This window comes from Rana temporaria, chromosome 7 (genome assembly GCF_905171775.1).
Source record: "Rana temporaria chromosome 7, aRanTem1.1, whole genome shotgun sequence".
NCBI lineage: Eukaryota > Metazoa > Chordata > Amphibia > Anura > Ranidae > Rana > Rana temporaria.
In genome coordinates this window covers 42,191,442-42,216,123 of record NC_053495.1, presented here as the reverse complement: position 1 = coordinate 42,216,123, position 24,682 = coordinate 42,191,442, and the positions used below count along the sequence as shown (strand labels likewise).

Sequence of the window (24,682 nt, the reverse complement as noted above, 5' to 3'; positions counted from 1 at the left end):
CCTGCCGCATTGATCCGATCGGTAATATTTTTAAGGATCTCCTTCCTCCTGGCCGGGGTGGTGTTGTGTCTCTCAGGGCCATGGAGAAATCGCCCATATTTAATGACGCCCTGAGCAAGTATATGCTTCTCTGCCAGTGTAAAATTAAGCTTCCTGCGCTTGGGAGCCATGACAGACAACACCCAGCAACAGGGAACTCACCCAAAAAACAAACAACAATACACACACACAACAAAGAAAATAAAAACAAGCAAAAAAAAAATACAGACAGCTACTATAAATTCAACAACAAACAGGCAAAAAAGGGAAACAAAAAACAATCACACACCAAAAAAGAAACACTTATCAAAAACAAACAGGCAAACAATCAAAACAAAGAACAAATTAGCAAAAACAAACACCAACTATACCCTCCAACTCCACAAACACTTTTCTCACAAACAAATCTTACCAACAAACACTGACAAACGTTCAAAGCAGAAGCAACTTGCTTTAGGAAGGGAACACAGGGAAATACTTTTGCAATAGAAGTGTGTTTGACTGGGGCTATTTAGACACAGGGCGATCTTCAAACTAAGTACGCTTGGCCTTTTACCTATCTCACTGATTGCGCTGACCAAAGTTCTGCACATGCGCAATGAGGTCCAGATTCGTGCACGCATGCGCAGTACGGCCGGCACTTCATTTGCATGGGGTCACGGCTCATTACAATGAAGCACGCCCACTTCATTCCCACTTGCCATAACCACGCCTTACGCATTGGAACTTAGGTTAAGGATGGCGCAATTTTGACCGCAAATGCGCTGAGAATACGGTACTTACGACACCAACTTAGGGCGCCGTAACTTAAATGACATAAGTTAGATAATCCTAAATTTACACAGGTTTTTGGGAATCAGGCCCTGTATTCCTAATGGATAGGGCCATGTGGCCATGACAGGAGGGAATGCACATAAATAGATGGGTTTAAAGCAAAACCCAAACTGCTTGCATGGACCACTGCAATTTTATCTATTACTGCGTTAAATGTCCCATGAACTTCATATATCTGATAATAGTGGTTCCATTAGTGGGATCTGCATGTTACATTAATTTCCAGTTCCTTACACAGCTATTTCAGGGCTATTTTCCTTGCATTGTATCATAGAGAATACAGAAGGATAATTGGTGGCATAAAGGCAGATCTGAGAACATTAATCAGGAAGGTCTCACCTCTGAAGATTACAAGAGATGTAAGAAGCCAGTGAGAAATTCAGCTCACCCATGTTTGTCCATGGCTGAAGTTTCGGACAAACAGACACTCTAAGGCCCTATACACATGAGAGGATTTATCCGCGGATACGGTCCAGCGGACCGTATCCGCGGATAAATCCTCTCGAGGATTTGCGTGGATTTCCATGCGATGGAGTGTACTCACCATCGAATCGAAATCCGCGCCGAAATCCTCTGGCGATGACGTGTCGCGCCGTCGCCTGCGATTATGACGCGGCGACGTGCGCGACGCTGTCATATAAGGAATTCCACGGATGCGTCGAATCATTACGACGCATGCGGGGGATCCCTTCGGACGGATGGATCCGGTGAGTCTGTACAGACCAGCGGATCCATCCGTTGGGATGGATTCCAGTGGATAGATTTGATAGCATGTCATCAAATATTTATCCGCTGGAAATCCATCCCAGGGGATAAATATCCGCGGAAACAGATCCGCTGGAGTGTACACACCATAGGATCTATCCGCTGAAACCCATTCGCTGGGATTTTTCAGCGGATGGATTCTATCGTGTGTATGGGGCCTAAAAGGTGTCATTCATTATCTTATTGGCCATATAGTATGGAATCCCACTCAAATTCACACTACAGAGCCGAATATTATAAATATTTGACCTTGCATGTACGTGGCCAACTCTTGTTGGCACCTACCTTGAATATTGGATCTTGTTGGGGACAAAGTAAAGTTAACCACTTCCCGACCTCCTCATGTACATTTACGTCGGCAGAATAGCACGGACAGGCACAATCACGTACCTGTACGTGCCTGCCTAGACGTGGGTGGGGGGTCCGATCGGGACCCCCCCCGTACATGCGGAGGTCGGGTCCGCTCGGGAAGCGATCCGGGACGACGGCACGGCTATTTGTTTATAGCCGCTCCGTCGCGATTGCTCCCCGGAGCTGAAGAACGGGGAGAGCCGTGTGTAAACACGGCTTCCCCGTGCTTCACTGTGGCGGCGCATCGATCGAGTGATCCCTTTTATTAGGGAGACTCGATCGATGATGTCAGTCCTACAGCCACACCCCCCTACACTAGTAAACACATACACAGTGATCCCTAAATGTTACAGCGCCCCCTGTGTTTAACTCCCAAACTGCAACTGTCATTTTCACAATAAACAATGCAATTTAAATGCATTTTTTGCTGTGAAAATGACAATGGTCCCAAAAATGTGTCAAAATTGTCCGAAGTGTCCGCCATAATGTCGCAGTCACGAAAAAAATCGCTGATCGCCGCCATTACTAGTAAAAAAAATAAAAAAAATAAAAATGCAAAAAAACTATCCCCTATTTTGTAAACGCTATAAATTTTGCGCAAACCAACCGATAAACGATTATTGCGATTTTTTTTTACCAAAAATAGGTAGAAGAATACGTATCGGCCTAAACTGAGGAAAAAAAAAAATTATATATGTTTTTGGGGGATATTTATTACAGCAAAAAGTAAAAAATATTGCATTTTTTTCAAAATTGTCGCTCTATTTTTGTTTATAGCGCAAAAAATAAAAACCGCAGAGGTGATCAAATACCACCAAAAGAAAGCTCTATTTGTGGGGGAAAAAAGGACGCCAATTTTGTTTGGGAGCCACGTCGCACGACCGCGCAATTGTCTGTTAAAGCGACGCAGTCCCGAACTGTAAAAACCCCTTGGGTCTTTAGCCAGCATAATGGTCCGGGGCTTAAGTGGTTAAACAACAACTACATACACAGGCTAAAGAGGTAATTGCACGACTGGCTTGTCCATGGTGTTGAATCAACATCTGGAGGACAGTCACTTGGGGAAGTTTGTTCTGCATACACTGGTCAGCTAAAGCAGAACTTTACCAAGTAACTACCTTGCTGTTCAAATCTCTGTTTTATACTTCCACCTACAGATTTGCTTTGTTTTAATCATAAAAGGGATCTGTGTCTTGTCTTCTGTAATGCACCCATTGTATTGTGCATGCACATCATTGTCCTTATAACCAGCACCAATGAGAAATCGGGATGAAGAGTTCTGTGTAAAGATTCAGGTGGTCACTCTGTTGGCATCAGAAGAACTTTATGTTATGCTGTGCTTCTGGCACTTTTTTCTTTACTAGCACAATGAACATGCATGATGACTAGCAGGGCCGCCATCAGGAATTATGGGGCCCCTTACACAGCTTCAGGCATGGGCCCCCTGGAGCAGAGAACCGGGGGGGGGGGGGTGCTGCCGCCTGAAATTGAGAAGCGGGGGGTGGGGGCTGCCGCGGATTGAGAAGCGGGGGGGCCCTTTACACAAAAAAGAAGAAATAAAGAAAATGTATAAATGTATAAAAAAAGGGGATAGCCATCTGGGGACCTCTGGGCCCTTTAATAAAAATAAAAAAGATATATAAAAAAAATATATATTTTTTTTAAAAAGGGGGTTGCCATCTGGGGACCTCTGGGCCCTTTAATAATATATATAAATGTTTGTGTGTGTGTGTATGTGTGTATATATATATATATATATATATATATATATATATATAAAGAAATTACAAAAAAGGGGGGTTGCCATCCGGGACCTCTGGGCCCTTTAATAAAAATGAAAAAAAGAAACCTCTGGGCCCTATATATATATTAAAATAAACATTTATGAAAAAAAGGGGGGTTGCCATCTGGGGACCTCAGGGCCCTTTAATAAAAAAAATAAAAATATATATATATATATATATATAAATAAAAAAATAAACATTTATAAAAAAAAAAGGGGGGATTTGCCACACATGGGGCCCTGGGGACCTCTGAGCCCTTTAATAATATATATATATATATATATATATATATATATATATATATATATATATATATATATATATATATATAAGACAAAAAAATATATATATAAAAAAATATAATTTTTTTATTAAAAAAGGGGGGTTGCCATCCGGGGCCCTATAAAAAAATATATAAAGACAAAAAAAAAAAATATATATATATATATATATATATATATATATATATATATATATATATATATATATATATATATATAAAAATATATAATTTTTTTTATAAAAAAGGGGGTTGCCACCCGGGGCCCTGGGGACCTCTGGGCCCTTTAATAATAATAATAATAATAATATTATATATATATATGGGGACCTCCGGACCTCTAAAAAAAAAAAATTGGCCCCTAAAAAGGGGGTTGCCATCCGGGCCCCTGGGGACCTCCGGGCCCCTTACAGGTGTAATGCCTGTACCCCCCTGATGGCGGCCCTGATGACTAGTAGGTGGCAGGGGCTTTAGATCTGAAAAGTGAATATTATTGATGATGCACTATGTGAGCCAGCTGGGAAGCACTGAGAAATTATAAAGCTTGTATTTGGTGTTTTTACCAGTAATGCCCTTTAAAAAATAAAGATCATTAGTTGTCATTCCACTTTAATGAGTTAGGTCTAACCAGGCTCATAATGATCCTGTTTGGGTGTGTCATTTGGGAGAATTGATGCACATACAAGGCACTTAGATTCTGTCACTTTTATAAATATGTTTGAAAATGAGAATATAATTGCAATGGAAAGAAAGCATTTGGTAAAATGTTTAAAAGGCTGTTTGTACTAAGAAATGTTCATATACATCATTAATTTGCATAACATTGGTTGCACTGTAGAAATCAAAGAATTACACTAAAAATAACTAGTTACAGAACTATTAATGAAAATCACTTCCCTTGCAGAGAAATGGTAATCTATTTGGAAACCATGTCAACCATGTGGGGAATGACAGGAATGACAGGCATAATCCCTATCAGCAGACGAACACCACACGGCGCCCTCTGCACGTGCAACGTCCATCCATCCGCTCTGCGAGCGATACTGACAAATCTGTGTATTCCCACTCGGGCAACTCTGTGCATCACAACCATCATAACCATGAATACTCTGGGAAACATGTACCAAACTCCACTAACGCCAACCTAAACAACGCCAACGTGTTCAAACCCGCTAATGGGAAACATTCTAGCCTCGCCGCTCATAATCACATGTCTGAAAACGGCTACTATACCTACTCAAGGAATGACTACGAGAAACCAAGAAAATCCAGTATTAAAAGGTAAACCTGACAGCAAAATGTTTTGTAAAACAAATACAATTTGGCCATAGTGGCTTTCTATTAGAGAACAAAAAAATTACTTTATTGGTGTGCGCAAAAAGCTTTTCTGTTCTGATTAATGCTGAATACACACTATACAATTTCCTGTAGATTTTTTCCTTCAGATTTACCAAAACCATATAATATGAGGTCAAACCTTAATGCCGCGTACACACGATCGGACATTCTGACAACAAAACCGTGGATTTTTTTGCAGACGGAATATTGGCTTAAACTTGTGTTGCATACACACGGTCACACAAATGTTGTCGAAAATTCTGAACGTCAAGAACGCGGTCACGTACAACACTACGACAAGCCGAGAACAATTAAGTTAAATGATTCCGAGCATGCGTAGGATTTCTGTGCGTTGGAATTGCATACAGATGATCGGAATTTCCGACAAGAACTTTTGTTGTCGGAAAAATTGAGAACCAGCTCTCAAACATTTGTTGTCGGAAATTCTGACAGCAAATGTCCAATGGAGCATACACATGGTCGAAATATCCGACCAAACGCTCACAACGAACATTTGTTGTCAGAAATTCCGATCGTGCTAGAGTTAACATTTGTATGCAATCAGGCAGGCCCATGGTTTTGGTAAATCTAAAGGAATCCAGACCGCAAAAGTTGTATAGTGAGTATGGGGTCTAACAAAGCATTCTTGCATACACACTCTCTGATTTTTGGGATACAAATTTATTATGGACAGATATTTTGGCTAAGGATAGGAACTGAGATAGCTTCGAATTTGGATAGTATTCCTCCCATCAGCAAGGCAAAAAACGTAAATTATAACTGCTTTTTGGTAATATTTTCTGATTAGCATGGAGCTCCTTAAAATGTTGCACAAATTCTGATTGCCTGCTTGTATTAAATATTGATTTTTTTGACAGGTTAGATATGAGAATTAACCATTTATATCTAAGCTGCCTTACCTAGCTGTTTAAAAAATATATATATTATTACTATTGTTTTTATTTTTGAATATAGCAGTGAAGCCCCAGCTAGTGGCTTGGAAGCCACATGTCTAACACAGTTTGATGTTCTTCTCAACTCTTAGCTGCTCACACTGCTCTGTCTTGAACACTTTTTGCTTTATATTCTTTCTAAAAGCATGAATCCAAACAGAAATTGCCTTATTAATGAATTTACTATTTAATATAGTCCAGTTATAATTTATTATGATGGGAGAACAGGGGCGAAAACCCTCTTTCAAGCCTTTGAATTGAGACAACAAAGGCCACATATTGGACAAATCTCTTTGCAGTAATTCAGTCACCAGTACATTTACCAAAATTCCATTATCCAACACTGTAAAATATAACCCATTTTTAAGAAAATAAATTAAAATGGTACAAGTTTTGTAGCTGAGAAGTAAAATGTCTCAGTGGCACAATAAATGTTATTCAGCTGACACATAAATCCATATATCTTAATCTTTTAACCCAGCGTGCTGTACTTTTTGCATGAAACATTAATCTTTTTCTTCTTCTTAGACCCTCTGCAGGTTGGTGGCAATATTGTTTCACTCTGTCTGCCTTTCATTGTGCTGTCTACATATGTAATAACTGATATTTATTTTATGTCTAATAAATATCTTCCCATATTTGTATGGCTTTTCCGGATAGGACCCGCTATTATGAGACTTATATTAGGTATGTTCCTCTGTGTCTGTCGCTAACTGCTTGCGCCATACAATATATGCGAAGCCCATGGTTATTACATGCTCTGCTTCAGTGTCCATGTCTCTGCATGATCTATGTGTAGTGTCTGATGTTCACTCTCTATGTCAGAAATGGTCTACAATGCTTTATTTTGGCTGACAACTAACATGGTTCATCCGAGTATCAGTATGGCAGTCAGGTGTGTCCTAATGACTATAAACTGTGGATTTGTGACTTCAAGGTGGTCAAAATGTAGAATTCTTTGTCTAAGGATATGGTGATGGCCAACAGCTTGTAGAAAATCGCAACTTTTGCTATCACTAGAACTTGCAGTACTAATAACTGTGCTGGAAAGTGTATGTATGCCTAAAACATTTTCTTTTTAGTTTCGAATAGAGTAGGGAAGAGTTTCTCAGTGAATATTTTTCTGTCTGTGTCCTGTTTAGAAGATTTCTCTTCACTTCCCGTCCTGAAAACGCAAAAGGAAGTGAGAGGTATTCCCATTGCAAAAAGCAATGGAAATACAACTCTAAAGGCCGTACACACGATCTGATTTTTTGACAACAGTTGTCCGACTTTAGCTGGTTTAGCGGACAATCCAACCGTGTGTACGCTCCATCGGACAAATGTTCGCTGTGAGAACAGACAAAATTTCCGGCAACAAATGTCCTACGTCGGCTAATCCGATTGTGTGTACACAAGTCCATCGGACTAAAGTCCAAAGTACAAACATGCATGCTCCAGACCAATGCTAAAGATCAGACAACAATAGCATAAAATGCCCAAAGGGTGGTGGTAAAGAGCAGAAAAACCACGTAGTACGTCTATTACGTCACTACATTCGTGTTTGTTGTGTGTATGCATACCAAGTTCATGGACAACGCCCTTCGAACAAAAATCCATAAAAAAGTCTGATGGAAGTCCGATCGTGTTTATGAGGCTTTAGACAGCTATCACATTGTAAGTTTTTCCCTTACCTGTTCTGGTGACAACTATAACATTTTTGGTTTCCCCTCCTATTTCTTCTGCTAGGAATGGTATCCATGGCTTCCGAAGGGAGATAATCTGCTTAGCAGGGACACAGACAGTAACAAAACTTGACATATACTCTAACACCTTCTCTATTCGAACCTAAAAATAAAAATGTACCGTATTTATCGGCGTATAACATGCACCCCAATTTTAAGAGGGGAGTTTAAGGAAAAAAAAATCACAGCCCTCTTTACAGTACACAGCGCATCTTCCCAGTACACAGCCCCCCCCATTCATTATACGCCCCCCCCATCCAGTACACACCCCCCATCTATTATACAGCCCCCCTCCCCAGTATACAGCTCCCGTACATTATACATTCCCTCATGCAGTACACATCCCCCTATCCAGTACTCAGCCCCCCATCCATTATAAATCCCCCCATCCAGTACACAGCCCCCCATCCATTATACAGCCCCCATGCATTATATATCCCCATTCATTATACATCCCCCCCATCCCCCCCATCCATTATACATCCCTCCTATCCAGTACACAGCCCCCCCCTCCCAGAAGACCACTAGTCTCCTGGGACAGTGCTGCCAGCATTCTCTACAGTTAAGTAAAAAAAAAAAAAAAATCACTGTCAGCCCCTTCCACACTGCTCCTCCTGTGTCACTCCCATTGCAAAACGAAGCTTCTATATACCTCAATGGCTCCGTTTTTTTTCACTGACCTGGTCACATGACTGCTCTCCTCTGATGTTACACAGATGGTCATGTGACCGCTCTCCTCCTCCAATCAAAGCTACACTCAGAGGAGGAGGAGAGCAGCCAGAAAAAACTGAGCCATAGAGATATTTACAAGCTTCGTTTTACAATGACACTGGCACAGGAGGAGCGGTGTAGAAGGGGCTGGCAAGTGACTTTTTTTCTCAACTTTAGACTATGCAGGGAGCGCTGTTCCAGGGCCATGGGAGGCAGACCCCTATTGGTAAAACATGATATAGGCGTATAACACGCAGGCACCGTTTATCCTCTGTTTTCAAAGGAAAAAATTGTGTGTTATATGCCGATAAATACGGTACATACATTGGAACATAGCTCTATATATACATCTATGGTAGATAAAAAAATTCATAGATGACTTACACAATTGTGTTGGAAATGTTGTCTGGCCCAGGTAATATTTCATAGAAATTATGTGATGTTACATAGACCCACTCCCTCTTTGCTGAGCCACATCTCTTTTGCATGAGAGTTGCAGTGGGGTAAGGGTAGGAACTTGCATTTCCTTTAATAAAATGGAGGAATTTGTGTTCATGTACTTTATGTAACCTCCCTCCCCCATGTTTTGTAGCCAGTTATTAAAGTGCAATTCCAGCCAAAACTCTTCATTACAGTCAGAAAGGGTTAGCACCTCTATACATTTTTTCTTTTTTTGTGGTCTTTGGCAATTTAAAGCCCTGTGGCAAAAGCCAGATCGTGTGTACGCAGCATAAGGGAGATTGCCCTTCTCTTTGTATATCACTGACAATATTGTAACCGGTCAGGAAAAGAAGGGAAACCTTCAACTGGCATACAGACTGGAATAAACAGCTAAGGCTAGTTACTTTGTTTGTCCCTACTTTTATAGACGACCCCTCCCCCTAGGAATCAGATATCATTCTTTAAATAAAAGTGAAAAATATGTAGTGAGCACTCTAAATAAGTGAAAAGCTGCTGGCACAAAAGGTGATCATACAACCCTTATATATAAAGCAAAACTGTACAGGTGAAGTGCTATATAATATACAAACTGAAAATTTGAAAAAAGGAAAACAACAAGAATATAAATATAAAAAATTACAAAATATAAAAAGTCTGCACACTCCTGCTAAAATGTCAGGTTTCTGTGATGTAAAAAAAAGACAAATATAAATAATTTCAGAACTTTTTCCTGAGCTGAGATTAGGAGCACTCTCCTATGCTGGCCATACACTATACGAAAAATTGTTCAAACCCATTTTCGAAAAAACGAACATTCGGCCGTGAGAGAGCAAACGATGGTGCCATCATGTAAGGACCGATAAATCATTCAATGGACATAAATGAATCCATTCTTTTTTTTCATTTTTTTCACATATACCTAGCGCAAACAGTTTGGACAGGAAACACATTAAACTTTCAATTTATCGTTCGGCAGAAAATTTCCATACTTGTCCTTTGTTTTTCGGCTCAAAAAACGTCTTAATCGATTACCAATTTGTGCCCATTAACTGGCCTAAAAATTAAAACCGATTACCAATTTGTGCCCATTAACTGGCCGAAAAACTGTCTAAATTACTGAATTTCTGGCGATTTTTCGGATAGTGTATGGCCAGCATTAAGGCCAGTTCACACCATAGAAACGCAGTCCAGTTGCGTTCCAGAAGTTTTTCAGCATGTGCGTTTTTGGTGCGTTTATGGCACATTTTTGGTGCGTTTTCACCTATCTTTTCTTTTAACATTAAAAAAAGGACATGTGCGTTCTGGTGTGCTCCAGTGCATTTTTGGTGTGTTTCCAGTGCATTTTACATCGTCCCAGTACAGTCCAGTGCAGGAAAAATGCAGTATGTTTTTCTTTTTTTACTGGAAGCACTGGAACTGCAATCACTGGTGTGAACTATGCTATTGAAACCCATACAACCTACTTTACATGCATTTTTTGATGCAGAAAAAAACTGCACTGGACTGCATGTGGTGTGAACTGGCCCTCAAAGGAAGTGCTCCTAATCTCAGCTTGTTACCTGTATAAAGGACAACCGTCCACAGAAGCAATCAATCAATCAGATTCCACTCTCTCCACCATGGCCAAGAACAAAGAGCTGTCCAAGAGCTGTCCAAGGATGATAGGGACAAGATTGTAGACCTACACAAGGCTGGAATGGGCTACAAGACCATCACCAAGCAGCTTGGTGAGAGGGGGACAACAGTTGGTGCAATTATTCGCACATGGAAGAAACACAAAATAACTGTCAATCTCCCTTAGTCTGGGGCTCCATGCAAGATTTCACCTTGTGGAGTTTCTATGATCATGAGAACGGTGAGGAATTGGCCTAGAACTACACGGGAGAATCTTGTGAATGATCTCAAGACAGCTGGGACCATAGTCACCAAGAAAACAATTGGTAACACACTACACCACAAAGGACTGAAATCCTGCAGCGCCCGCAAGGCCCCCATGCTCAAGAAAGCACATGTACAGGCTCGTCTGAAGTTTGCTAATGAACATGTGAAAAATCAAGCTCTTTGGCATCAACTCAACTTGTGTTTGGAGGAGGAGGAGGAATGCTGCCTATGACCCCAAGAACACAATCTCTACCGTCAGACATGGAGGGGGAAACATTATGCTTTGGGGGTGTTTTTTTGCCAAGTTCATTCCCTCAACCAGGGCATTGAAAATGGGTCATGGATGGGTATTCCAGCAAAACAATGACCAAAACCACACGGCCATGGCAACAAAGGAGTAGCTCAAGAAGAAACCAGTCTCCAGACCTTAACTGCTTGCCGACCAGCTGCCGTTATACGGCGGAAGGTCGGCTCTGCTGGGCGCGATCACGTAGCTATAAGTCATCTCGCTGAGCAGCCAATAGGGGCATGTGCGCCCCGCCGGAAGGCGCGCACGCTCGCCCCCCGCTCGCCCCTGACTCTCGCTCGTGTGCCCGATCGCCGCCGGGCACACGCGATCGCTCGTTACAGAGCGAGAACCGGGAGCTATATGTGTGAACACACAGCTCCCGGTCCTGTCAGGGGAGAAATGCCTGACATCAGCCTCGAAAGCTTAATGACTTGGAGAGGATCTGCAAAGAGGAGTGGGACAGAATCCCTCCTGAGATGTGTGCAAACCTGGTGGCCAACTACAAGAAACCACTACAAGTCTGACCTCTGTGATTGCCAACAAGGGTTTCTCCACCAAGCACTAAGTCATGTTTGGCGAAGAGGTCAAATACTTATTTCAATCAATAAAGTGCAAATCAATTTATAACTTTTTTGAAATGTGTTTTTCTGGATATTTTTGTTGTTATTCTGTCTTTCACTGTTAAAATAAACCTACCATTTAATTATAGACTGATCATTTCTTTGTCAGTGGGCAAATGTACAAAATCAGCAGGCAATCAAATATTTTTTTCCTTTGCTGTAAAATGTACAACTCAGTTGAACAAAAAACTAATAATAATAATAATAATATGGTTGCATAAGTGTGCAACCCTTTGGATGTATTCTTTGGGTTTTTGTCATGCTGATAATGAAGTTCCTCGTCATGTTCAGCTTTCTAGCAGAAGCCTGAAGGTTTTGTGCCAATATTGACTGGTATATGGAACTGTGCATAATTTCCGCTACCTTGACTAAGGCCCCTGTTTCAGTTGGAAAAAAAAACAGCCCAAAGGCATGATGCTGCCACCACCATGCTTCACAATGTGTATGGTGTTCTTTTTATGATGTGCAGTGTTGTTTTTGCGCCAAACATATCTTTTGGAATTATGGCCAAAAAATTCAACCTTGGTTTCATCAGACCATAACACGTTTTCCCATATGCTTTTAAGATACTTCAGATTTGTTTTTGCAAAATTTAGCTAGGCTTGTAAGTTTTTCTTCATAAGAAAAGGCTTCTGTCTTGCCACTCTACCCCATAGCCCAGATATATGAAGAATATGGGATTGTTGTCACATGTACCACACAGCCAGATATTTCTGCAGCTCCTTTAATGTTGCTGTAGGCCTCTTGGCAGCTTCCCTGACCAGTATTATTATCGTATTTTCATAAATTTTGGGAAGGACGCCCAGTTCTTGGTAATGTCATTGTGCCATATTTTCTACACTTGATGATGACTGCCTTCATCTAACTGTTACCTTTTAACAATGAAATCCCTCTGATGCTTTGGAAGCTCTCTGCAGACCATTGCTTTTGCTGTAGGATGAAACTAAGAAAATGCCAGGAAAGAGCTACTAGAATAGCTGAACTTTATTTGTTTTGTTTTTTTACTTTTTGCTATAATAAATATCCCCAAACATGTTTTTAAAAAACAAATTTCTTCATCAGTTTATGCTAATATGTATTCTTCTACATATTTTTGGTTAAAAAAACGCAATAATCGTATATTGATTGGTTTATGCAAAAGTTATAGCGTCTACAAACTATGGGAAAGATTTATGGCATTTTTATGGTGTTTTTATTATTATTACTTGTTTTACTAGTAATGGCGGTGATCTGCGATTTTTAGCGGTATTGCAACATTGCGGCAGACAGATCAGACACTTTTGACACATTTTTGGGACCACTGACATTTATAGACAATCAGTGCTATAAATATGCACTGATTACTGTGTAGATGTCACTGGCGAGCAAGAGTCAGGACGCCCACTAACACGTAGCTCTTTTCTCTATCTGCAATGTAGAGAGTGTCCTGACTCTCCTGCTTGCCCCCTCCCCCCTCAAGGGAGGGGGCGAGCACCACACTCCACACACCAGGGAGAAAGCCTTGCATTACTGTGTGGAGTTAGACAGAAGAACAGGAAGTGAGGATTTCTCAGAAGAAATAAGGACATTTAAAATCAAAATCGAAGGATGAGGTAAGTGAAGGAGGATTGCACTAAGATAAAGGAAGCTATTTAGGAAAACATTTTTTTACCTTTACAACCCCTTTAAGTTTGTGTTCTCTCGCTGTGTTCCAACTGTGTGGGGAGGGGACTAACTAGGAGAGATGACAGAGCGTTGTTTCTACTTTGTAAAAACCCACAATCTGTCTCCTTTCCTCTGACAGCAGAGGGATTTGTGTGTTTACAGCTGGGAGGGCTGTCATTTGCATGTCTTTGGTGAGAGCATAATTGAGCAGATTTTAAACACTGGATGGAAGCTTGAACACATGGTGGATACCTATTTTTTTTTATCTTGGACTGTTTTACACTAGCAATTTTGGGACTCGCATATATATTTTGGAGTTTTTAATATATAATTTTTTAAATACCGGTATTTCTTGTTGTTTTCCATTTTTCAAATTTTCAGTTTGAATATTATATAGCTCTGCATCTGTACATTTTTGATTCATTCCTTAAAGCTCACCTGTCATGACATTAGGTTTCTGACTATACTCCCAAAATATCGACACCTCGTTGTAACATTAAGTACTTTTGTTCCGTTCAACATTCACAAACTGAGAGCCTTTGCTGGCATCTGAAGCTCACAGTAATGGACTATTGAATGGATGGACCTCATCTCCAAGTCATTAAAGGAATCAAGGAATATGTATAGTGGAAGAAAAAATATGTGAACCCCTTGACTGGTATTCTGCAGTAATTTGCCATAAAATATGATGTGATCCTCACAATAATAAACAAAAACAATGTGCTTAAGCTGATAACACACAAACAATTAAAATTTCTTGTGAACGCACCCTTTAAACATTCATAGTGCTGGGGGAAAAAGTAAGTGAACCACTGGAATTAATAGCTGGTCAAACCTCCTTTAGCAGCAATGACTTCGGTAGCTCTGGATGAGACCTGCACAACGTTTGGGAGGAATTTTTGACCATTCCTATTTACAAAACTACTTTAGCTCAGACACATTTGTAAGGGATCTGGTGTGAACGACTCTCATGAGGTCATTCCACAGCATCTCTATGGGTTTAAAGTGTTTGTAACACAAAAAAAAAATGGATCCTGTTTCTTTAAAGCAGTGGTTCTCAACTCCTGTCCTCAGGACCCACTAACAGGCCAGATTTTTCGGGTGAGATGCAGCCTAGAATACTGCAATCAGTGAGCAGCAAATTATATCACCTGTGATTTATTTCAGTTATCTTACAAACCTGGCCTGTTAGTGGGTCCTGAGGAGTTGAGAACCACTGCTTTAAAGCATGTTATACAGCACAATGCTTGTGCTGTGTAATTTGGCTGCTTGTATCACCTGAATTACCTGGCTGATCCTGTCCGGTTCTGCCCCCCCCCCCCTGTAAACTGAATAAAATAAATCTTAAAAAACTGTCACTTGCCAGCCCCCTTTTTTATGTAGCCATAACACGCTGTCTAAATATTTGTGGAAAATTAAGTCCCTAAATACAATTTTTCAGAGATCTTCAGGCCGATCACATGACATCTGGCCGTGCTGCACCGCACGGCCCGGCCCCCCCTCCCATCTAAGGGCTACAGAGGGGCTGTGTGACCAGCACAGTGGTCTGGTGACCTCCCGGGATGACATCAGAGTGAGAGCTCAGCTCCTCCAGCTGTTGCCCGTACATCAGAGTAGGAGATATATGTGAGGAATACAGCGCAGGTCTATGAATATAATTAATAATGACGTGATGTCAAAATAAATTATGTGTGTGGCTGCTGCAGCAAAAAAAATGTTAGATGAACAAATGATATAGAATGTAAAAAAGACTAATGCTGCGCTGCTAGTATAGTGTGTGTGTGTAAATCATTACCAACATTAAATGGCAAACATTGTACAAACCACAAGAAAAAAAGTGCTTATGTGCTAAAATTACAAAGTGAAATAGTGCACAGAAATATATCTAGTCCATATAGCTGTGGTCAGCTCAAAAATGGTTAAACGTAACAAATCTTCATATAAGCACCGAGTTGTGTTGGAAAGAAAATCCACAATGAGTGTAAGACAGCTGATTGAAGCACCTCCACCTCAAGTAAATATTCTGCTTACCGAACACCAAATAATAAATCTCATGTAGCACTGAATCTGAAAGCCTCCGTTCCCCAGCTAGGTTCTTCCACACCAGATGGAAAAATGGATAATCCTTAGCCTGAACGCACTCGTGCGTTGAACCCAGGAGTGAAGACAAGAAGGGCAAACATAGGGTAGTACTGCTAACAAAGCGATTTATTGATAAAATAAAGTTTATGCACTCACATGTCCAAAGTAGTACATAGGCGTGTATTTAAAATGTAAAAGCCGGCCGGCTTGAATAATCCGCTCGTTCCTTCCGGATAGTCGCGGGCAAACAGTGATGACGTCAGCACGCCGTTCCTCCCTACGCCGTTTCGTCAGTAGAATGACATCTTCCAGGGGCACGAGCGGCGTGCTGACTCGCCACTACTTATGTGCATTCAGTGTCGATAGGACCGCCCAGACTTGACTTCCGGGGATCGTGGACACAGATCCGCCATTTTTGATGAGGGATCCTAGCCCAAATAGTGTGTATCTCTACAGCAATTGAATGTTGGTACTGGCAATAATTCCCAATAATAGATAAAATTATATAGCAGCTGAACACTTAGGCTAAAAGTATATAAAAAAAATTATAAAAAAGGTAATGCATTGCGGTCATTCAAACTGATCGGATTAATCCGAATCAGATCGTATGCCGCAAACATTTCAACGTTAAAACACACCTGGATTGATGGGTGTGACCTAGTTAAAAAGACACATTCAACCTGAGCAGAATATAGGTACAAGCACTTAATAAAGTGCCAATCCCAATTCAGTTATTGGCTGACAATGTGACATCATGGATATAAAATCAAAATCCACTCGTGATCCGATTGTATGACATTCTAAAATGCTCGATCATATATGGCAGAAAATGATCGGAACAACAAAGACAAGAATCAATAAAAAAGGATTTTTTTTAAAAATAGCAACATATCAAATTGAGCCGTTACGGCACACATAAGGTGTAATGCTAGGAACAGAAAATTTGTAAAAAATAGAAAAAGTGAAAAAGAAAAAACAATTTTATAAGGAGGTCCTGATACCCCGGATGTCAAGTCAGGTTCACAACATGTATTTCAGAGATGCTGTTAAGCTTTCCTAATGTGAGATGACCTAACTATTATCAATGAAAGCGTTGACATCAACGTCTATATTTAATCCGTATGGGGTGTATGTACGGACACGGTGTATCCAGGCCATTTCTAGCCTGGATAGTTCTCTTACTAGAGAACCACCTCTCCAATGGGCATCATACTTGTCTATGCCCAGGAATAAAGTTCCCTCAGGATTCCTGTTGTGACACAAATCGTAATGGTGTGATACTGAGTGATTTGGGAACCCTGATCGTATGTTGGTTACATGTTCCCCCAATCTAATCTGCATGGACCTCTTGGTTCGGCCTATGTATTGCAACCCACAAGGGCACTGTAGCAAATAGACTATACCCGTTGAGCTGCAGGTAATGAATGGTTCGATGGAATGCTCTCTCAAGGTGCTAGTTGACATAAACTTCAGAGTTTTTTTAGATGCAACTTTGTTTAGTGTACAAATTTGACATCTGCGACATTGATGGTATCCAGAGATACCCCTCTGAAAAAAAGAAACCTTTTTGGTTGGTGGGTCGACAACATTTGGTGCTATTTTGTCCCTTAATGAAGGGACACCTCTGAATATGATCTGAGGGTTAGCAGGAAGAAAAGTGCTAATTAGCTGTCAAATACTATTTAGATGCTCTCTCTGATTTACCTCAAGTATAGAGAGATTATGTGATTGAACTTTTGGAATATGCCGCTGGACATAATTATTTCTGGTTCAATCAAAATTTCTACCAGCAAATTAGAGGTGTCGCCATGGGCGCAAAATATGCGCCGAGTCTTGCCAATCTTTTCATGGCTAAATGGGAGGAGGATGTCGTCTACAAGGACCGGAACCCACACATTCTGTTGTGGGCAAGGTACATCGACGACATCCTCCTCCTATGGAATGGCACTAGACTCCAACTTGATGAATTTATAGGTTCCCTTAATAACAACAACAGGGGGATCCATCTCGTCCATGAGATGGATAAGGAAACAATTAACTTCCTTGACCTTACCATCAATAAGAAGGGAGGTAACTTTCAAACACTAACATACTTTAAAAAGACGGATAGGAACTCCTTCATTCCGGTGGGGAGTTGCCACCATAGAAACTGGCTCAATTCTGTACCCAAGAGCCAATTCATCAGAATGAGGAGGAACTGCACGTCTCTTGAAGATTACCAATCTCAATCTGAAGTCCTTAAAATTAGACTAGTTGAGAAGGGCTATGAACCTAGTGACTTGGATAGTGTCAGGAAAGAAGTTGCTGATATTGACCGCTCAAAACTTCTAGATTCCACCACTAGGTCGCGTAGGGAGGGCCCCATTGTACCATTTGTTACTAGTTACTCTACCCAGCATTATCTTATCAAGAAGATTATCAAAAAGCACTGGCATCTGCTGGGTAATGACAGGTTAATTAGCACTTTTCTTCCTGCTAACCCTCAGATCATATTCAGAGGTGTCCCTTCATTAAGGGACAAAATAGCACCAAATGTTGTCGACCCACCAACCAAAAAGGTTTCTTTTTTTCAGAGGGGTATCTCTGGATACCATCAATGTCGCAGATGTCAAATTTGTACACTAAACAAAGTTGCATCTAAAAAAACTCTGAAGTTTATGTCAACTAGCACCTTGAGAGAGCATTCCATCGAACCATTTATTACCTGCAGCTCAACGGGTATAGTCTATTTGCTACAGTGCCCTTGTGGGTTGCAATACATAGGCCGAACCAAGAGGTCCATGCAGATTAGATTGGGGGAACATGTAACCAACATACGATCAGGGTTCCCAAATCACTCAGTATCACACCATTACGATTTGTGTCACAACAGGAATCCTGAGGGAACTTTATTCCTGGGCATAGACAAGTATGATGCCCATTGGAGAGGTGGTTCTCTAGTAAGAGAACTATCCAGGCTAGAAATGGCCTGGATACACCGTGTCCGTACATACACCCCATACGGATAAAATATAGACGTTGATGTCAACGCTTTCATTGATAATAGTTAGGTCATCTCACATTAGGAAAGCTTAACAGCATCTCTGAAATACATGTTGTGAACCTGACTTGACATCCGGGGTATCAGGACCTCCTTATAAAATTGTTTTTTCTTTTTCACTTTTTCTATTTTTTACAAATTTTCTGTTCCTAGCATTACACCTTATGTGTGCTGTAACGGCTCAATTTGATATGTTGCTATTTTTAAAAAAAATCCTTTTTTATTGATTCTTGTCTTTGTTGTTCCGATCATTTTCTGCCATATATGATCGAGCATTTTAGAATGTCATACAATCGGATCACGAGTGGATTTAATGACATGAATCCTATCTTTGATTTGATTTTATATCCATGATGTCACATTGTCAGCCAATAACTGAATTGGGATTGGCACTTTATTAAGTGCTTGTACCTATATTCTGCTCAGGTTGAATGTGTCTTTTTAACTAGGTCACACCCATCAATCCAGGTGTGTTTTAACGTTGAAATGTTTGCGGCATACGATCTGATTCGGATTAATCCGATCAGTTTGAATGACCGCAATGCATTACCTTTTTTATAATTTTTTTTATATACTTTTAGCCTAAGTGTTCAGCTGCTATATAATTTTATCTATTATTGGGAATTATTGCCAGTACCAACATTCAATTGCTGTAGAGATACACACTATTTGGGCTAGGATCCCTCATCAAAAATGGCGGATCTGTGTCCACGATCCCCGGAAGTCAAGTCTGGGCGGTCCTATCGACACTGAATGCACATAAGTAGTGGCGAGTCAGCACGCCGCTCGTGCCCCTGGAAGATGTCATTCTACTGACGAAACGGCGTAGGGAGGAACGGAACTATCCGGAAGGAACGAGCGGATTATTCAAGCCGGCCGGCTTTTACATTTTAAATACACGCCTATGTACTACTTTGGACATGTGAGTGCATAAACTTTATTTTATCAATAAATCGCTTTGTTAGCAGTACTACCCTATGTTTGCCCTTCTTGTCTTCACTCCTGGGTTCAACGCACGAGTGCGTTCAGGCTAAGGATTATCCATTTTTCCATCTGGTGTGGAAGAACCTAGCTGGGGAACGGAGGCTTTCAGATTCAGTGCTACATGAGATTTATTATTTGGTGTTCGGTAAGCAGAATATTTACTTGAGGTGGAGGTGCTTCAATCAGCTGTCTTACACTCATTGTGGATTTTCTTTCCAACACAACTCGGTGCTTATATGAAGATTTGTTACGTTTAACCATTTTTGAGCTGACCACAGCTATATGGACTAGATATATTTCTGTGCACTATTTCACTTTGTAATTTTAGCACATAAGCACTTTTTTTCTTGTGGTTTGTACAATGTTTGCCATTTAATGTTGGTAATGATTTACACACACACACTATACTAGCAGCGCAGCATTAGTCTTTTTTACATTCTTTTTTACATCAGAGTAGGAGAGCCAGTCCATGGTGGTTTACTTTCATGCTTAGGGTCATTGTCTGCTACATCACCCAACTTCTACTAATCTTCAGCTAGCGGGCAGCCACCCTGAAATTATCTTGTATGATATTTTGGTAAACATCTGAATAAAATTTCCCCTCGATGATGGCAAGTACCCTATTTATCGACGTATAACACGCACCTACATTTTAAGAGGGAAGTTTCAGGGGAATTTTTTTTTTTTTAAATAAACAACTTTGAATTTAAATAAGGGTCGGTGCCCATCAATGCAGCCTGTTAAGTGCCCAGCTGCAGCCTCAATGCAGCCTGATCAATGCCCATCTGCAGCACATCTGAGTGAGTGAAAAACTTATATAGCGCAGAACATGCAAACTAAATCGCCTCTGGGCGCTCGTTGTTCCTTTCTCCTTTGAGATCAAAAGAGATGAGTTTTGATCTTTCTTCTGAAGGCCAAGTGGTTCTCCTCCAACCGAATGCTGGTTGGTAAAGCGTTCCATAGCCTGGGGCCTTGGAACGCAAATCTTCTTTCCCCTTTGGATTTGTATCTGGCTTTGGGTATCTGGAACAGATTTTGGTCGGTGGATCGCAGAACGCGATTGGGGTTGTAAGTTTTTATTTTTTGCATAGATATTGGGGGGCCTTCCCATGGATGCACTTATGCGTCAGACAGAGTGCTTTAAAAGCAATTCTGCCTTTCACTGGCAACCAATGGAGGGTTCTTAGCGAAGCTCAGATTGATTCCCAGGGTTTTATCCCGGTCACCAGTCTGGCGGCCGTATTTTGTACGGCTTGCAGACAAGCGATTTGTTACTTTGGGAGTCCAAGGTAAAGGGCATTAGCATAGTCCAGTCTGGAGTTCACAATTGTTCCCACCACGACTGCTATGTCTTCTTTATGAATAAATGGAATAAGTCTGTGTAGTAGGCGCAGCAGATTGTGCGATCCGCTCACTACTGACCCTATTTGTGCATCCATTGTCATGTAGGTGTGGAAGATGACCCCAAGACTTTTGACTTTGGTGCTAGGGGTGATGATTTGGCCCAAAATGGGTGGGGGTGTCCAAGTTGTTGCAGGAGAGGACGTTTAGGCCTGTTATGGGCCTAAACCAATGCAGCCTGATCAATGCAGCCTTCAATGCCCATGTCATCAATGCAGCCTTATCAATGCCCCTTTTTAGCCTCAATGTTCATCTGCAACCATACCATCAATGCAGCCTGGACAGTGCAGGAAATCACAGAGCCATCATCTCCTGTTCCCACCCACAGTCCCACCTCCGCCATCTGACCTGCTCCTGTGATAGACAGAACACTGGTCCAATGCCATTGGCAGAGGCATGTGTGTGTGAAGTGAGAGCTGGACACAAGATGATGGCTCGTGAATTCCGGCTGTTTGGCTCTCACTCGGCAGTCACACACACGCAGTCCTGCCTCCGCCATCGGCATTGGACCAGCTCCTGTGATAGACAGAACCCTGGTCCAATGCCATTGGCGGAGGCAGGACTATGTGTGTGATGTGAGAGCTGAGTGAGAGCCGAACAGGAGATGACGGTTGAGTTCGTCCCCCTCCTTCCCTTCCAAGGCGTATAACACACACCCGTGTCCTTTATCAAGCAAAGTGTAGCTCTAAACTACACCCCCAAACGTATTTCATTATTTGGACTCCAGCTGTGCAAACTACTGACTCAATTAGCTTTCATTAAAGTAATAAGTCTATGTGTTCACTTACTTTTTCCTCTGGCACTGTGACTGTTTAATGGTTGTGTTAAATAAAGAAAAACTTTTCAACTGAAACATTAACTGGGCTTTAAATGCCCCTATAGATGTATTTGTGATTTTTAATGGCTTTTTTTTTTTTGGTATTGGAACATTGAGTTGCACTTATTGGCCCTTTTAAATTGCTATTAAAGGTAGTACAGTGGAGTACAGTCTCATTTTTTTCTATGCCTCTCTGCATTGGTGGGATGCAGTAGGCTTAATAAATACATTGTTAGTCCTTTTGACATATTTGTGTTACTATCACAGATCAGAGTCTGGAGAGAGGAACATGCCTGTCATCTTCCGTGAAGATCCTGACTTTATGGACTATGAGGATCCATACCTGGGGGAGCCAGAGTATTACAGTGGGGAGGAGTATGAAGAGGACAGTATTCTGTCTGGGAACAGGTAAATGATTAGAGTACCATAACCAGGCTCTTCAATAAAACTGGAGGAATAATGAAAGTGTTGTCCATACCAGCTCAGCAAAATGATGGCTATAATTGAATTGGAGTTTATAGGGAACATCCAAACTTTGATTTCCTCTAGGGTTATAGTTACAATTTCAGGTTGAAAAAAAAGACACTAGTCTTTCTAGTTCAATAAATAAAATAAAAAACAAGAAAAACACTATCCTATACCCATAGTTTATCCAGAGGAAGGCAAAAAAAAGTTCCAGTAAAGCATGATCCAATTTGCACCAGTGGGAGAAAAAAATCCTTCCTGATTCTTTAGGAGGCAATTGGAAATTCCCTAGATCAACTAGGCCTCACATTATTACCTCTGAAAGTTAGTATGCAGATATATTGTGTGCTTTTAGGAATACATCTAGCTCTTTTTTAAAATAATCTACTGAGCTGTCCAGAACCAGCTCTTGAGGGAGTCTATTCCACATTTTCACTTACTGTGAAGAAGCCTTTCCATATGTGAAGGGTAAATCGCTTTCCCCCAGATGTAAATGCCTCTTCTCAAGAGAGAATAAATTTGGTTCCTCCAATTTTTCCTCATAGCTGAGCTCCTCCATGCTTCTTAACAGTTTGGTTGCCCTTCTCTGCACTTTCTCCAGTTCCCAGATATCCTTTTCAAGAACTGGCGCTCAAAACTGAAATGCATATTCCAGATGAGGTCTTACTAATGATTTGTGCAGGGGCAAAATGATGTCTATACCTCTTTTAATATTTTGCTAGCTTTAGAAACTGCAGCTAACCGTATATATAGAACCAAATTTTTCCTACCAGTCCATCTAACCAAAATCTCCCTTAAACCAGGCCAATGTATGATGAGCCCACATTGTACCCAGCCAATGACCTGGACTATGAGCGACCCAGAGGCTACCATCATCCGCACAGCTTCTTTGAAGAGGAGGACCCACAGCAATGTTACGAATCAAGGAAATCGCCAAGACGGAGACTCCTGCCGCCGACACCTCCATGTGAGTAGCCTCAATAGAACCTTTTCTACAAACATGATAGATTTATTGCCCAACAATTGGTGAGCATGAAGAGTCAACTTTTGTTGTCGTTAATTCAGCCAGTAATTTTCTGATGGAGCATATACACAGTCGAATTATCTGACCAAACATGTCCGTCAGACAATTATGGCCATAAAGTTGGATCATGTGTACGAGGCTTTAGATAGTTTTATACATGACATCAAATGTTCCTGGAATGGGACAAGACTACAGCAGTGGTGTATAATGCGGCAGGCTTCAAGACTGAGCAGCTTTCAGAGGCTCAAACATCTCACAAATACATTCAGGTTTATCAGAAATAGAAATAAAAGTGTAGCGCCAAATAAAAGATCCACCTGGGTGGTGGGTCTACTGTGACAACAAGGGTCTGCTAGACCATACACACTGTGAATGAACGCAGGGTGAATACAATGACTTGTATATGTTACAAGTAAACGTGAAATCCCAATGGTGATGCTGACCAGTGAAATATACTTATAAAAAAATATGGGTGATAATCAGTGAATAACTCTCCCAATAATCAAAGAATTCCTTAGGCATTGAAGAGATACTATGGCACATAAGCTGAAATATCAAGTAGGTTAACCAGTAAGTGGTCATAAGAGATACTCAAAATACCCAGGACTGGTGTGAGCAATCCTATATAGTGAATATACCCTGTACACACTAAGGGCCAAATCCACAAAAGGGATACGACGGCGTAATTGCTGTAACGCCGTCGTATCCCCGTTCCTAACTATGGAGCTGATCCACAGAATCAGTTTTCCATAGTTAGGAAGAAGATCCGGCATGTGTAAGGGACTTACACTGCCGGATCTTAGGATGCAGTACCGCATCCGCCGCTGGGGGCATTTTGTGTCGAAATGCCACCTCGGGTATGCAAATTAACACTTACGGAGATCCACGAAGCTTTTCAGCTTAGTTTTTTCTCCATAAGTTTTAGTTTGCATACGCAAAATTAGGGCTGCTTTTACATGGTGTAAAGTTAGTACACCATGTAAAAGCAGACCTTTCTGTCCAGCGACGCGATTTTTTTTAAATTTTGATTTTTTTTTTCCCGCCGCAACTTTATTGACCCGTCGCAATCCACAAAGCTCGGCGTAACGTAATTTCGCGCTATGCACGTCGGGAAAATGACGTCACAAGCATGCGCAGTACGGCCGGCGCGGGAGCGCGCCTAATTTAAATGGGAATCGCCCCCATTTGAATAGGAACGCCTTGCGACGGCGGAAT

The 24,682-nt window shown here is 41.1% G+C and overlaps 1 protein-coding gene across 1 annotated transcript in view; it reads left to right on the top strand.

The window, feature by feature from the left end:
* Positions 1–24,682, top strand: part of CACNA1D (calcium voltage-gated channel subunit alpha1 D) — a 462,312-nt gene that overhangs the window by 426,448 nt on the left and 11,182 nt on the right. Inside the window, exons 41-44 of the mRNA XM_040359270.1 lie at positions 4,958–5,334; positions 7,005–7,031; positions 22,246–22,386; positions 23,247–23,410. Of these exons, the coding sequence (XP_040215204.1) occupies positions 4,958–5,334; positions 7,005–7,031; positions 22,246–22,386; positions 23,247–23,410 (709 nt within the window). The remainder of the gene's footprint in view (positions 1–4,957; positions 5,335–7,004; positions 7,032–22,245; positions 22,387–23,246; positions 23,411–24,682) is intronic.